Raw genomic sequence first — 17,863 nt, 5'->3', positions numbered from 1 at the left:
TGTGGAGAAACCATCCCAAGCACCAGGACAAGAGTGGGGTTAGTCTCTTCTCACTGGTGGTAGGTGACAGGACGAGGGGAAATGGCCTCAAGTGAGCACCGTTTGCACGTGGTGCTCAGGGACATGAGTTAGCAAAGGGTTGCTAGTTAGAGTAGTACGGTTAGGTGTGGTTGGATTTGATGATCTTTAAGGCCTTTTCCAACCTGAGCAATTCTATGATTCTATGACATGCTGAGAATTGCTACCTGAGAAGCAGTTCTGCAAAATAGCATCTGGGAGGTCCTGGTAGATACCAAGTTGACCATTAAAAACAATTAGCCCTTGCTTTTAATAAAGCTAATGGTATTCTTTGCTGCATTAGGCAAAGTATTGCAAACCGGTCAAGAGAGGTGATCTTTCCCCTCTATGCAACACCGGTCTTTTTGTATGCATTGTTAACCTTATCACACTTAAGAAACCTTTCACCCTTTACCACTGCTGTTTGGGAGAAGCTAGGCCAATTAACTGATTAGAGGGACAAGATTTTCCTGCTTGTAAGTGAATGGTATATAAGATGTATGTTGAACACAATAAAGAAGAACTATTTGGAGAACTATTCTGAGAACTATTCTGATGCTACAAGAAACTGTGAGAGCTCTCTAACTCGACTGAGCACCAACACAAGGCCACCAAGAAGATCAAGGATCTGGAGCACTTGTCCTGTGAAAAGAGCCTAAGAGATTTGAGACTGTTCAGCCTGATGAAGAAGGGGCTCAGGGAGGATATTATGAATGTGTACAAATACCTGAAGGGTGGAGGCAAAGAACACGGAACCAGGATTTTTTCAGGGACAGTCAGAGAGACAACTAGAACACCAGAGGCTCTGTCTAAACACCAGGAAACAGTTCTATATTCTGTAGGTGTCAGAGTACTGGCACAGGTTGCCCATAGGTTGTGCAGTCTCCTCCTTGGAGATCTTCAGAAGCTGCCTCAGGGCAGCCTGCTCTGAGCGTCCCACTCGAGCATGGCTTGGACCAAATGGTCTCCAGATGTCCCTTCCAACTCTGATTCAGGAAATGCTGTTTCTGCAGCATTCCTCCACTATTAAGCCTAAGCTAAAAGATAATTCATCGCTTTACTTCTAAAATGTACATCAAAATAACTTATGCTCTAATAGCCTCAAATAAATGGCATTAATGTTATGGCATAATTTGAAGGAAAAAAAATATTTTTAAGCTCATTATGTTAAATTCATTACAAGTATGTAACTCCTAATGATAACCCACCTTTGAAGATTTTAGTCAAAGAAATGATATTGCTTTTTACGTGACATGCTACTGACATATTTACTGTCCAACACCGTTATTCTAATCTTTATTTAGGAAAATGGAGTTATGATTCAGGCTAAAATAATTTTAGTACAAACAGAAATAGAACCTCCGCCACGCTCAGTGTAAAGCTCTGTTCCTTATTTTTAGCATATTTGATAATGTTGAGAGGTCTCTTGTGGAAAGACATCAGGAACCTAAAAGTAAGATACAGTATGAGACTGTTTCAGACAATAGGGACCAAAGCAGAAAAGTGAACAGATAAAAGCTGTCTAATGGATACCAAAGTATTCCAAACATAAACGGGCAGTAAAAAAGAGGTTAATTGCTGTCAGAAAGACAGTTGCGGATCCGAATGTGTTCATTTATCAGAATCTGATAACTAGGGCATATTCAAACTCTCTGTTGTCCCTTACATCTTTATAATTCATATAATATTAATCTGGAGACTTTTTAAAATTATTTGTTTAGCTGCTTGCTAAAAGTCTGCTATTAAAGACCATATTCTGAGCGGATCTGTTGTCTCAGAAAACAATATGGCACTTTTCACATGAAAGTACTAAAGAACAAATTGTTATTTTTCACTGAAGGATTAATTAGAGTAAGCTGCCCTATCTTATAAATTGATGCTTTTATTGGGACCAAGACAGCAGCAAAAATATCCAGTAATACAGTGATTTTTATTTTCTATTTAATCATTGCAATATCTTTGAGAGATACATTTGCTTATCTACAGCTTCATCACAAGAATATGAACTGTGGATATTAATTAATTTACCCTCAGGCAAAAGATGAATTCATATAATATTTAGCTTAAAACTCTCATCTTTTCAGTTCACTGTTAGGCATGTACACCACTACACAGTTTTTGCCATCTCTAACTCAGCTTCTCATAACATTATTAATGTCACTGCAAATGCAAGTACAGAAAATCCTGACTATCTTCAAGAATAACTTATCACCTCTGTTTCACTGACAGTTACTCAATCCTTTGATAATGACAAATGCTATTTATAGTATTTTTGGAGTCAGTAGAATGAAACTCTAGCTTTTTTCTTTTGTCTACTACATAAACCTCACTGTTCCTAACAAATCAATGTATTATCCAAATCACATATATACACACCAAAAATAATAATAAAACTTCATTGGATGAGCCCAGTTTACAGTGTTTCATACCTCTAAAGAAGGACGTGCAAATGAGTTACTGAGACAATGTCAACAATAACTTGCTCTCCTATCAATGACACGTTCTACTGTGTGAAAAGCGTTTTCCTTTCAGATCTGTGCAAAGAAGTACAAGATGGATACTTCTGTCTAAAGTTCCACCCCCATGTAAGAGTGTTAGCAAATGGGAACTAAACAGAAGATAGCAGAGCAGTATATTGAATATGAAAATCCTCATATCAAAAGAACACAGGAAATATTGTTTATGATAAGTAATAGCTGCAGTCCTAATTCAGTAACAGTTGAATACACATGTATATGAAGCACAAGAACAAGCACAAAAACAGTGCCTTGCATTTGAATATTTTCAATTCAATATTGTCTACAGTTCCAAATTCAACTGAATACTACTCGTGAAACATTTAAAGATCTTTTGATACCAAGTCTAAAGTGCTTTTAAAACAATTATTTAGCTTAAGAGGGATGGCTGAAGACATGTTTCATCCTTCTGACATTTTCAGGTTTTACAGATTTCTATCAGTTTCTTTTCTAAACACCTCAGTACTTCTGTAAGCCCTCTGAGAATACATATATATATAAACAGATTTTCTAAACTTGTTTTCCACAGTAATAATGCCTGAATATACATGTAAAAATCAAAAACCTTTCTATAAAATTTATCAGTAATTTATTATCTGTATTTATAGGTGAACTTATCAGTCTTTATTTCAGCCTCCTTTGGCCCTTATGCTCATAAAAATTTGAGGAAGCCTACTGATCTTAGCTTCAGGGTTTCTAATCTCATGAATTTCTACCACATTGTTTTCTATGTTTTCTTAACATGCATACCATAACTTGCAAAATCACAAATTATTTAGTGTATATATCATTAGCAAAGTATTTTCATCATGATATATATCATTATCACAACATTATCATCATATATCATTAACAAAATATTCAGCATCACATTTCTTTCCCCTTTTATTTTGTTGCATTATGTTTATATATTTTATCTTTTATTTATTTATTTATTTACAATGTATGCTCAATACAGTTGCTGCCTGATTTGTCTGGCACGTCTTTTGTATCCAGCACCACATCTGCCACTCTCATGCAATATTGTGGATACTTAAGGGCACCTCAGATGGCACAAAATGCACATACTCAGGCAACCTGACTGATCTCATGCATAACTTATATCAGTGTGCAATTCTTTTAGGTGTGAATAGTGCAGCAAACGTAATTGGATTCCAAAGACCAGGAATTAGGATATTTGTAAATTTCAAAATATTTTACTGTCTGAAATGTACAATTTCATCAATAAATGTGTTGCAATAAGGTCAAATACATAAATAGACACTAAATTAGAATTAGAAATCTCCAGTTTTGTTGTATTTATATATTTAAGCATCATGGTACTCACTGATACTATCTTAACTTTCATTAGTTTAAATAACTAGATCTGTACCTTTCAAAATGCAAGCAAGGTGCTTTAACCATATGAGATTTCATAGCATGTAAGTTATAAACGTGGAACTTACACACAATGTCAAATTAACAACTGTACTAAAAATATATATGAGCACCTACCTAGAGGGCAATTGCATTTGAAGCCATTTATGTCCTCTTCACAGGTTCCTCCATTCCAACAGGGTCTGTCTGGACACTCATTCACATGAGCAGTACATGTTTTTCCTGTAATTTTGTATTAAAATAAATAAATGAATAAACAAATAAACACTATGGCCTGTTCAAATTATAAGGATATATTTATAATGGAAAAGGACTACCTGATTGCCATAGTCTGAACGCTGACCTCACAAGTCAAAGTGTACTTACTTGAGTATACACAGACACTGATAGGCATACTTTACGTCACTAATTTTTCTGCTATTTTCAAGAAAGCCCACTGAAAACATGTCAATTGTGAAAAAAGAAAGCTTTCCTGGTAAGGATATGCACAGTCCTGGAGGTTTTTCCATTATACAAAATTACTGTATCCAGGCAATCTTTGTTCAGTTATGTCAACTGTTTTCTTTCATTTCACTCATTGTCTCCTTTGAAAAAGAATGGTAAAGTGTCACTGCATATGAATAGCAGACCAACATCAATTTACAGTTAAGTGTAACAGTAGACTTCAAACTAGGTTCTGCAGAAAATCATCAGTACTATAATACTAGATATTCCTTTCTCCATGTAACACAAAGATAGAGGGTAATAAGTCACTGAAGAATATTTAATGAAACAAAATGCAGATGTTAGTTAATGTAATAATTAAGAGCTGTGGCGAGAAGCATAATTAAATGTAGATTGGTAATCTACACAGGTGTTGCCTTGATTTGTAACAGGAAAAGGTATTTCCAGCCACAAGAATGTGGGGAAAAACAAACAAACAAACAACAAAACAAGTAAGAATATATGCTCAGTGCCTATCATAGGTCATCAGTGTATAAATCAACTGGATCTTTCTGTAAACCTCATGGAAGAGTATAAAAAAACAAAAAGAATTCTGAAATTGCCCTGTGTTCTTTGCACTGAGAAAAACATTTGATCTCTTATCCTCAAGACAAATATATGCCCTCTCATACAGTCATACCTATCAAAGAGAATCAGCTCTCAAAACCTGCGTTTTGCCACTCAAGCTATCTTCCATATCAACTAGAAATAAAGAACTTGCACTGAAGAAGTCCATAGTAGCATTGAGATTCCCTTCCCCGCTTAAACTGATTGTCAGAATGACTTCTATTAGTTTTTTCCTGCATCTAACAATGCTCTGCTTTGGCCTTAATATTTTGAGAAATCTCAAGAAAAAAAAGGGATACATATATAAAGACAAAGAAAAGTAGGTAACTCAGTAAACCGAGGACAATCTGCTTGATAGCAGCAGCTGCTGAATGTTGCCCAGCATGCTGTGATGCTCTCCATCATATTTGAAAAGTCCTGGCTGTCAGTGAGGTCCTGAATGACTGGAGAAAGGGTCACATCACTCCCATTTACATGAAAGGGAGTGAGGAGAACCCCAGGAACTACAGGCCAGTGAGTCTCACCTCTGTGCCTGGAAAGATCACGGAACAGATCATCCTGGATGACATGCTTGATCACATGAGGGATGAGTGTGTGATCCAAGACAGCCAGCATGGCTTCACCACGGGAAGTCATGCTTAACCAATCTGGTGGCCTTCTATGATGGAATGGCAGCATTGGTGGACAAGGGAAAGGCGACCGATGTCATTTACCTGGACTTGAGCAAGGCCTTTGACATGGTCCCCCATCACATCCTCATCTCCAAATTGGAGGGATGTGGATTTGATGGGTGGACCACTCAATGGATAAGAAATTGGTTGAAAGGCCACAGACTGAGGGTGGTCATCAATGGTTCTGTGTCCAGGTAGAGGCTGGTAACGAGCAGTGTCCCCCAGGGGTCTGTCTTGGGACTGGTGCTCTTTAACATCTTTATCAATCACATCGATGACAGAATCAAATGCACCCTCAGCAAGTTTGTTGATGAAACCAAGCTGACAGATGCAGTTGACACAGTGGAAGGAAGGGATGCCATTCAGAGGGACCTTGACAGGCTAGAAAGGTGGGCCTGGGTGAACCTGATAAGGTTCAGCAATGCAAAGTGCAAGGTTTTGCACTTGCACCAGAGGAATCCAAGGCATCCATACAGATTGGAAAGATTGGTCCTTGAGAGCAGCCCTGCAGAGAACAACCTGGGAGTCCTGATGGATGAAAAGCTTAACATGAGCCAGCTGTGTGTTCTTGCAGCTCAAAAAGCAAGTGGTATCCTGGGCTCCATCAGAAGAGGGGTGGCCAGCAGGGACAAGGAGTCCCCCTCTACTCTGCTCTTGTGAGGCCCCATCTGGAGTACTGTGTCCAGGTCTGGAGCCCCCAGTACAAGAAAGACAGAGAGCTGTTGGAGATGGTCCAGAGGAGAGCCACAAAGATGATGGGGGGACTGGAGCACCTCCCCTATGAAGACAGGCTGAGGGAGCTGGGCTTGTTCAGCCTGGAGAAAAGAAGGCTGCGGGGTACCTCATTGCAGCCTTTCAGTACCTAAAGAGAGCCTACAAAGAGGAGGGGAATCAACTCTTTGAAAGGGTTGATAACTGCAGGACAAGGGGAAGTGGTTTTAAATTGAGGGAGGGGAGATTTAGGTTGGATATCAGGAGGAAATTCTTTCCAGAGAGAGTGGTGAGGTGCTGGAACAGGCTGCCCAGAGAAGTTATGGATGCCCCGTCCCTGGAGGTGTTCAAGCCCAGGTTGGATGGGGCCCTGGGCAGCCAGATCTAGTATTAAATGGGGAGGCTGGTGGCCCTGCATGTGGCAGGGGAGTTGGAGATTCGTGATCTTTAAGGTCCCTTCCAACCCTGCCCATTCTGTGATTCTGTGACATCAGGAGTACAGACATTTGGAACTGGTCAAAATAAGACATTTTTGAAGTTCTTTTTATATTTGTGGAGTTTATCTGAGGTTCTGAAAAAGAAACAGTACTATATTCAACCTTTTGGATCTAATTCCAACGTTTTCTTTTCTTATATATTCTAGTTCAAGCCTTTTCCCACTGTCACAGAATAAAGTGATTTTCTTTTAAGAGATATACTGGAGACACACAGACTCTCTTCTCCAGAGACAAGTGGAGAGTAGAACAGTTTCCTGTAGGAGTCAATAATCTGGCCACAAACCATTGGTAAACTGTAATATGTGCAAGAAAAAAACACCTGAAACAGATTCTATCACTTCTCTTAAGCTGTAGCATACTAATGGATACATGTTTAATTATTTGTTTTTAAAGTAAGTCTAAGGGAATTTTTTCTTGATTCTTCAGCATCAAAGGTATCTTTGTGAACTGTAGAGTACCATAATTTGAAGATTTATGTATCAACCCATTCACAAATGTGGACAATTTTTAACCATCTCTTTTTTTATATATTGTATTGCATTGAATTTTATAGAAGTGGAGAGAGGGAGCAGGAGAGATGGAAAATTTGATTTGGGGTACCAGTCAATTGCATCTCAACTTCTGATAATGAGCTCTATACCTTTCAGCTGAGCACTTACAGTGAAATCCAGTTCCCTAAATGTTGACATCAGATGCCATATAGAATATTCTGTATTCAGCCTCAAGAAAATAGTCCTTAGGGGATGAAATGAACTCTAAGTAGAGATAGACATAACAGTTTTATAACAGTACCATAAATTGGTACCATTAGGCTGGCAGTCCTGATGGGATAGTAGGAAATAAGAGAATGGAATAAAGGCAGAGTGGGCAGCTGTGAACTGTGCAGTATTTCCAAAAAATAACAAAAAATAGTGTGCACTTGTCAAGTTAATCCTTTGAGGAATTTAAAAGCAAAATGACAAACTGATGAACAAACCAAAAGGTTAATTCTGTGGCCATGTTTTGACTGAAATACAATGCCTGGGGAGTCCTGAGAGGATGATGAAATAATGAAGGCTGAAGAAATTTGAAGCTTGAGATGAACACTGGAGTTTTAGCTGTGCTGAGGAGCAGTGACAAAATCTAATTGTGTGCAGAAAATCTAGGAAAAGAGTCAAAGCCATTCTCCCACTGAAGTCTAACAGGAAGGAGTGATTCAGTCAATATAAGATAGGATGCAGAGAAAGAGAATTTATTTTTTGTGAATTTATGTGAAAGAATTATCTCTCAATCTATAGCTTGGATTTTCCTATTAGTGATATTGGAAACTGAATTTCATTTCTAATATCACAACATTTATTACCATTATTTTAGGACTTTATTAATACAATTTTTTCTTAATCTATTAATCTGTAATGCAACACTCCCATATATTAAAATATTTAGTTCGAATTTAGATAATTAATCCCAAATATAAATGTCTAGACCAGTCCTACAGAATAAAGGTACAATGTTATGCATGTTATATATGTTCTACACTACGGTGCAAAACAATCTGGTATTTTGCTTTTATTTATTTGTGACTATGCTCAATGCGTGTGAATTACGTTTCTCACTTAAAAGGGAATTCGGAAAAAAATAAATAAATCCCTACTCTGATAACAGTAGTGTTGATTTTTATGATTGGAAGCTGTAATTACAGCTGTATTACTTCAGTTGACAAAGAAGCAATTACATGCCACTCTGCCTTAACTTAGTTATCAAGCATGGAGAATACTTTTTGTATAACTGACGAAAACATTTGAAAAATCACTGACTGATGTACAACCTTCCTCTAGCTATTCATACTTGCAGAATACTTTAGAAATTTTTGAAACATTCCAGCTGAACATACCCTTAACACATTAAACAGTTCACTGGTTTCCGTATTTTTGTTTTTGTTTGTTCACTTCAAACTAGCAGTGCTTTTTACATCCACATCCAAGACATTAGCTTCCATAGATTTTTATTACCATCCTCTCCACATCAGTTTCGTTTTCCTCCTACTTTTGCTATCTAGCCACTGAAAAGTACACTGTTAACAGATGTGATTTACCAACTAAATGTTAAAAGTGCAGTTTTAAAAATTCTGTATGCCTCAGACAAGGCTAGGGAAATAACTACTTTTTTTTCTTCTCTTGAGTTAGAAAAACCCTCCTGTTTTAGTACACATTCTTCACATCAAAAGAATATGCAGTGAATGTAAAGGTACATCTTGTGAAAGGACTGCACCAAAAGTAATTCCTCCTATTATTTTGGCCCATGATGTCAGAGGCAGATGTTGATGGCATGGCAGCAGTGGTTAAACCTTTGGTTATATTTGGTTATATCTTGTTGCTGTGTTACAGATGGCAGCAGAGAGACAGTAGGACAAAATGACACCTGATGTGGAAATGCATATGAAGCAAAGATATGTAATTGAATTCCTTCATGCAGAAGAAATTGCACCCACTGACATTCACCTATGCTTGCTGAACATTTGCAGAGACCAAACAGTGGATGAGGGCACAGTGAGGTGCTGGGTGCAGCATTTCAGCAATAAAAACAACATGAAAACAAATCATGCTCCAGGCAGCCATACACAGCTGTCACACCACAAAATGAAGTGTCTCAACCAGCTCATCTGCATGAATCAACAGATTGTGGCCACAGAATTGTGTACCGAGCTGAATATCAACTTCAATGCATTGGAAATGATGCTGGCAACATTGGAATATTGTAAAGTTGATGCTCAGATGTGTCTCATGTAAGCTCAAGCCAGAAAAGAGAGAACACCACATTGAAGTTTGTCAAGCCCTGCCGAGCTTAAGGTGAGAATTTCCTGCATCGCACCATTACTGGTGGCGTCATAACTATGAGCCAGAGTCAAAATGGTATCTCATGGAGTGACAACATGTGAATTCCTCTTGAAGAAAAGGTTCAAGACACAGCCCTCAGTGGGTAAAGTGATGTGCACTGTCTTTTGGGATAGAAAATGGGTGATCCTTCTGGATTTTCTGGAACCTGGTCAAAGCAGCAACTCTGACAAATTGCAATGCTGACTATGTTGAAGGCTCAAATTTACAGAGTCAGACTAGTGAAGAAGACAATCATTCTCTTCTGAAACAGTGGGTTACCTCTGCTGGTGCAGTTTTTTAGAAGTGCAACTTACAGGCTCTTTTTCCTCAGTGGCAAAAATCTATAGCTAATTGTGGTGGCAATACAGAAAAATAGAATTTTGTTGCTGAGAATTGGTTCTATCAAAGAGTGCTATTTTGCTCGTTGTATCTGTGGTATTATCCATGGAAATAAATAAGAATCATTACCTTCAGAGCAACCTATGGACATTCTGTGATCTATTGACAGTAACTAGTTCTTGTGGTTATGTGCCCTAATAGCGGCACTAAACTGACCATTGCACCTGGCAGAACGCCTGTCTTCAAACTTCTTGTTGACAGTTGCTTGGGAAATTTAAGAATTCAAGACTTCCACGTAGGAAGGCAATATCTGAACAGTATTTTTTAAAATGATTCAGGGAAAAGAAAAGAATCTATAAGGCTAATGTGAGATTACGTTTTATGAGCATGCTAGAGAGGAAAACAGCTGGAAAAGCTGGACACATACTGTGCAGCCGTTATCTTTTTCAGTATGCAGCTAATTTAGCTACACATTTGAAATTGATGATGAAAAACTTCTTTGAATATCTGATAGAAGAACTAATTAGCTACAAATTACTTTCATCATCAAAGTATGTTCATATAAATATTTTCTGGGTTTACGCTTTTAAATTTAACATTAATAGAACATTTCTAAAGATAATTAGTAGTAGAACATAATATTCAATTGGTTATTTAATAAATCATAGCTTCAGGTCTGAATTCCTGTTTACAATTTACAGTGTTTATGTCATCAAATTATGAAGTACAGGCAGAATATTAAATCTCATAATAAGCGAAGTCTACTTCCCTTGACTCCACAGTGTTCCTTGCCATATATAAAATTGCAGTGTTCTTAAAATACCTAACAAATTATTAGAGATGCTCACTCTTGTAAGTACAGCCTGATGCCATGTTTTCTGCAGGAGCACTGATGACACCGGGGAAACAGATCATTCTGTGGGAACTTTGAAAATCTTTGCAAAGAGATATAACTTAGGACCTCCTACAGATGCTGACAGAAATCCGGCAGGTACATGCAGTGCCACATTAGCAATAATACCATAACATAATTTGTTTAAAGTAATCATGCTATTTTAGCAAATTAATACTTGCTGAAATTTTCAGGTAAGTGTAACTGGAGATCTAAGATAAAATAAGGAAACTATTTTTATTCAAAAAGTAAAGAATGAAACCTCATTGATTATGGCATTGGAAGTCTGCACCCTTCAGTAGTTTAAGCTATGGATGTTTTATTTCTGCTGACAGAAGATCCAAACCTTTCTCTTCATCTGAACTAACTAGACTATTCTTACATATTTTAGAATATTTGCAAAACTAATATTTTGTCTCAATCTAAGAATAAATTTAACTTCATATTGTTCTCAAGTTAAATATTCAGACATTAGAGTAAAACAGAATAAAACAATAAAACTTCATATTTCTTCTGAATTTTTGACAATTGATACAAATCTGAGAACTTAAGTGTCTATGTCATTCTATTTTTCATACACCACCACTGAATTCTTGAATCTGATTCATTTTTTCTTTTTCTACAGATAGAATTTTAAGGTAACTGAGGATGCATAGAATTAGAAATTTAGGAAATCTCTTTAAGGGCAGAATGAAGGAACTGACAGGTCTAAACTTGAAAAGAAGGAAGTAAGGAGATGCAACCTTTCAATATATAAAGATCTTTATAAAGACATTCTCTGTGCCCATTTTTTATGTTAAAAAAAGCTTTTGAATAAACATAATATTACAGTGAGTTTTATTAACAGCTATCACAGTAGCATATATACTAACACAAATGAAAAACATGACATGCTGATGCCTTGCCCTTGCAACGACATAATAACATAGTCAATCTCTGTTATATCCAGTGTTAATTAGCTTTTCTGCACATTATTTGTATTAGTAGTTAAAATAACTTCTATAATAAGGATAGATTTTCACACCACTTCATGTTTCCCCTTCAAGACTTGTGTTTAATAATAACATAAAAGACATACCGTTCCCATATACCACAGAAAGATTTGAACAACATCCAACAATTTAAGAATAATGAATAACTTCTTAGAAGTACAAACAATGAAAAGCTTCCTCAGATAGACTCTAAATGTTATGTGTATTTTCAGCATAAAAAAGGAAGAAAAAAAATCCACACCAAAGTACAGAAGTTTAAAGTAACACAATGATATTTTAAAAGCCCATATGTTATTTTCCCCTTCTAGAAAAAAAGAAGAGAAAACCGGAAAGCAGCATATATAATAAAAGTTTCATATTAATATAAAACTTTTTTAAAAAGCTACTGGAAGGCCTACATTTGTGATAAGCCTTAATACTGTTATTCATTTCTAATACATGTGTAAAGCAATAAAGGATCAGTGTGACACAGTATAAACACAGAAAAAAAAATCCAAATCTTAATTACAGAGCAATCAATGTCATATAGACAAAAACCCTCAAGAGAAAACAAGGAGGTGATATTGCTTATCTACTTAAGAGTTCTCAGCAGCTGTCATCCTGTGCAAACAAGACTTTTAATGAAGGATGTATTTGAATAAAGGCAACGTTTTATCAAATACTTCCAAGAAGAACTTTTTTAAGCCAGAAATGAATCACATCAGTGTTTGCTTAGAAATACATTAATTGTGAAAGATGGAACCATGTGATGCTAAGCACGGATTTTGAGAGATGGAATAAAATGAAGATACAGAGACAGAGAGACAATGACAATAACTTCTCAGGTGAAGAGAACTGTGTGATATTAGAAGAACTCTGAGGCAGTATAGAGGGTTGTCACATGATCATAATGATGGGATATAGATTTTTTCAAAAATCTTCTCAAATTCTAGAGTTCATACTGCAAGTTTCTATGTTTGTCATATGTTTGTCATTCTTACAGGGAGTATAATAGTGTAATACTCCGCACATTTACGCAATGTCTCCATACTAAAGTCTCCATTACAAGTACAATTCACAGTTCAAGAGGGAGGACTCTTGATAATGCTACAAAATACAGAATTTTAATAAGCAGACACTCAAGACAATTTTTTATTAGTTTGTTTTTATCAAAGAGATCATCCAAGCTATTCATAATGGCAAATCCCTCTGCAATGATTAAAGGGACCCTCGCTATAAGAATGTAAAACATTTGACAAATGCTGATATCAGACTAAATCGGCCATCTAGACAGAGGAGACAGTTATGAGCAATGTCAAATTTTGTCTCTGAAATAAAAACTGATTCTAATGGGGGTTAATTTTTTATAATAAAAAAGTTGGTGGTAAGGAACTCATGGTTTGTTTCCAAATCTATGAATCCTAAAATATATCAATTGGTAGTTCCCAAACTCTTATAGACTCATGAAAAAGAACAACTTGGGTTTTACACTTTCATTTCTCTGCTATTGCATTTGATATTTCCTCTGAAATTGAATTTGGACTCTTAAAGAAAACTGAAGCAAATGGATATGTAAAGAGCTTGAATTGCATGAACAAAACTAGAATATATCTTTCTAGCATTATACTGAAATACTCTTCACTGATTAATAATATAATGTTGTTATGATGGAATTGGAAAATATCCTAGGATCACAAAACCTAAGATATGATATGGATATACAAATGAAAATGTTTGAGTTATAATAACACTTCTATAAATTTCAAGTTTAAATTAATTTTTGTTTGGTTTTTTTACACTCAAGGGAAAAAAAATTCAATATTTTCAGTACATGTGATAATGAGCTAAACAATATGAATCATATTGTGAAAAGTTCCTTTAATTTGAAATTCTTTCTCTTGGAATGCTATAATACAATCCCTAATTGAGTTACAAAATAAGACAAAAATGCTTTCTAGTGGGATGTCCTCTATACTAGCTCATGCTCACAGAATCACTGAACTGAGTTGAGATTACCCACAGTTTGAGATTACGTCATATCTTGCCACCAGTAATGGTGCGATGCAGGAAATTCTCACCTTCTGCTCAATAGGGCTTGACAAACTTCAATGTGGTGTTCTCTCTTTTCTTGCTTGAGCTTACATGAGACACATCTGAGCACCAACTTTACAATATTCCAATGTTGCCAGCATCATTTCCAATGCATTGAAACTGATATTCAGCTCAGTACTCAATTCTGTGGCCACAATCTGTTGATTCATGCAGATGAGCTGGTTGAGACACTTCATTTTGTGGTGTGACAGCTGTGTATGGCTGCCTGGAGCATGATTTGTTTTCATGTTGTTTTTATTGCTGAAATGCTGCACCCAGCACCTCACTGTGCCCTCATCCACTGTTTGGTCTCTACAGATGTTCAGCAGCTTCGTAGTGTTACACATGCTTTAAATGTCTCTCTGAACTGGAGCAAGTACCCTCACTAATTTATAAGAATAAATTGTAAATTAAAGATTAAAAAACCCATTAATTATCAACTAGTACAGATGACAGTCTGCCTATTATACTATTTATGTTAATCATTGGTAGTGATAGCATACCTCACAGTAAATATGTAATTATATTGGTATTGGTAAGAAACCTGTATCCAAGATATTCAGTTTTTTCAGAAATCAGAGTGTCGAGCATTTACGCAAAACAGAAAATTATTAAAAAACAAAAAACCACTATTAGCATTATGGAACTCATCTAATCCAGTGTTGAAATATCTTATCTTAGAACAGATGTGTAAGATTGGCAGATGCTCTAAAATACTTGTTTGTCTTTTCTGAGATTGTTTAAACAACTCATTTATATGTAGCTGTGTATTGAAACAGAGTAATGATACTGTTGATCTCATCCCTCCTCATGATTGGATTTTCCTGTTCTGTATGAAAACATTAATTCCCATCAGGATACTCTGAATTTGTGTTTGTGACTAAATCTACAACACCTTAAGCTGCCTAATAGGGAAACTAAACTAACACAATTAAAATTGTGTACTGGAACATGACCAACACTTTATTGACAACAGCATCACATTTCCTGATCAGAAATTTACATTTAGTATAGGAAGGATTCACTGAAGTACTTAAGAGACTCAATCTAAGAATTTCCATGCTAATTCAGTTAAAACTCTTACAAGTAAAAAACATGTAAATGTATACTCATGCATATATACACATATTTCTTATAAAAAGGTCTTATAAACATCGTTGAAATAGAGTTGGAAAATCACATTTGCATTACAAGGCTTTCCAGTAAAACTTACCTTTGAATCCTTCAGCACAATGGCAGGAAAAGTTGCCAATTAGATTCATACAGATAGCCCCATTTTTGCAAGGTGAACTTGAACATTCATTAATTTCAACTTCACAGAAGGGTCCTCCATATCCAACCATGCAGATACAGCTGTAATTATGCAAGTGGTCCTGGCAGAAGCCATACTCAGAGCACTGGTTTCCAATGCAGTTGTCTATATCAATTTCACAGAAAGTGCCAGTGTAACCAAGGGGACATATGCACCTGTTGAAAAGATTAAAAAAGATGATCTCTGATATTAATGGAACTGCATAATAATAACACAATCATTACAGTTAAGATGGGGCAAAATAGCAGCATTTAAAATTAAATTTCCTATCACAATATTCAAATAAAATCTAGTATATGCTACCAGTATTATGGGTTTTAAGGATTTTTGTAGTAACAAGAGTTAGTTGCTTGCTACAACACTGTGAGGAGAAAAAAAGCAAACTGTATTATAGAGATTTACCAAGTTTATCTCCATTTAAAGAAATAAATACAATTTGAAACATCCTGCTTTCTTTAGACATAAAACCAATATAAATGTGCTTTACCATTAGATGCAAAGGTTGTAATTTCTGTCTGTAACTGGAGAATAACTCAATATGACTTCAAAGAAATTGAACTGATTATTATTTCCACAATTTGGTATGACATGTAAAATTAGAGATGACTTTCTATGCTTCCTTCTTTTTTTATATATAAATGTAAACAAAATTGGATTCTTTTATTATTTCATAGATGATTAACATCTTACAGAATTCCAAAGCTCTTATATTCAGCAATATTTTCCCTGCTTGTTCATTTCCTTATCCTGTTTATAGGTGTTATTTAATGGAAGAAACAGCTGATAAGCTTAGATATTCACAATCCACAGAGATATTATTTAGAAGCTGGAAACACTTTAAGGAAGCCTTGATTATAGCAATTTTCTGTACCAATCCATCTGGCAGAAAGTCTACTTTTTTTCAGAAGTGAATGTTTATGAGGCTTTTTCCTTCATTCTTTGCTTGCTATTCTTCCATTTTTATATTAGACTTCTTGAAATTTCCATTTCAGTATTTGTATGTCCCCATCATATTTTCAAGAGGACAATTTTAATTCAGTAGGGAAAAGACTCCATGTAAGACTGAATACAGAAAGACAGAATGATGGGAACTGATTTGAATGTCATTTTTCAGAAGTTTTTGGCAATATAACTTTTGGACTAAGGAAGTTATAAACCACCAGTGGTACGTATTTTTCTCTGTTCAGTTAAGCTCTTAATTTTATCTGCAACTCTTCTTGGCAAGAGAGAATTTGAAGAGCAAAAAAACTTAATCTATGTACAAACTATAGATACCATGGGATCTCCATCTGTCATGATACAGAGGAAATACCTCTGAAGAAAAAAAAAAAAAAAGAGGAGTAAAGAAACTGTTATGTGTAAAATGAATAGCTCCTAAGCTTTAAACCAATTATTTATTTTTATTTTTATTTTTATTTTTTACTTCCAAGATAATATGTACTGCTAGTACTGAAAATTCAAGAGTAGCTTCAGAGTATCTAAAAAAATAAGGAGCTCAAGAAAAAATATATATTCTCAAGTGTATGCCTGACAAGAATAACATATCCTTTCCTTTCAGCTGGCTCCTTGCAGAAAAATTCAGGTGTCTTCCTGGTCCCTTGGAAAAAATTTCATAAGAACAAGCCTGGTTTTCTGCTTTTCATTGTCAGAAGGTGCATTGATATAACTATTTTAGGTCAGAAGAGGAGAAAATATTATCATGCGTTCCGACTGTTCCAAACTGTAGTGTTTTACTTCACATGGCAGAGCACTTATTTTATTTATTTCAGATGATACTAAATCAGAAGATGTACTTCTGATGGGCCAAACTGGAGATTGCTTGTAGTAAGTTCAGTGAGATTAAGAATTCTTCAGCACAACCACTATTGCTTTATGGATCCCTTGCTTCTGCACTACAGTACCTACTCAAGTAAGCGCAGCTACCATATTTTTCATTCTGGCCTTAGCCAATCCTTCGCAAAGAATGAAGCTTTCTTCCTTCTTGAGGGCTCCAGATGATTCTGTTCCTTTTGGAAGGAATACAGCTCTCAGATTATCTCACAGAGTTGCATTATAGCTAAATAAAAATGTTGATTTGCATAGATCGTTATCCTCATTGAGCATGAAGATGCAAAGCACGTGCAACTTTACTTATCTTTAGGTCTCTAGCTATACTGACCAACAGTAAAACTTTGGCATGGAAAGTATCATAGAATCATAAAATCATAGAATCGCAAGGTTGGAAAGGACCTATAAGTTCATCCAGTTCAACCGTTCTCCCATTACCATTGCTAACACAAGCCTCTAAACCATATCTCATAGCTCCTCAACCAGATGCCTCCTGAACACTGCCAGGGACGGCAACTCCACCACCTCCCTGGGCAGCCATTCTAGCACCTGACCACTGTCTGAGAGAAAAAGTTTTTCCTTATGTTTAACCTAAACCTCCTCTGGTACAACTTGAGGCCATTTCCTTGGGTCCTGTTGTCTGGGAGAAGAGACCAAACCCCTCCTCTCTCACAACCTCTCTTCAGGAAGTTGTATG

The 17,863-nt window shown here is 36.0% G+C and overlaps 1 protein-coding gene across 1 annotated transcript in view; it reads right to left on the bottom strand.

Moving 5' to 3' along the window:
• The window catches only part of EYS (eyes shut homolog), a gene marked incomplete at both ends in the record, with an annotated part of 656,806 nt that extends 641,436 nt beyond the window's left edge, over positions 1–15,370 (bottom strand). The window contains 2 exons of the mRNA XM_079532608.1: positions 4,068–4,172; positions 15,241–15,370. Coding sequence (XP_079388734.1) covers positions 4,068–4,172; positions 15,241–15,370 — 235 coding nt within the window. The remainder of the gene's footprint in view (positions 1–4,067; positions 4,173–15,240) is intronic.
• Between the last annotated feature and the right edge of the window lie 2,493 nt (positions 15,371–17,863).

This window comes from Tetrao urogallus (assembly GCF_951394365.1).
Source record: "Tetrao urogallus genome assembly, chromosome: 2".
Classification (NCBI taxonomy): Eukaryota; Metazoa; Chordata; class Aves; order Galliformes; family Phasianidae; genus Tetrao; species Tetrao urogallus.
The sequence above is the reverse complement of the archived record's forward strand: the minus strand, read 5'-3'. Positions and strand labels throughout refer to the sequence as shown.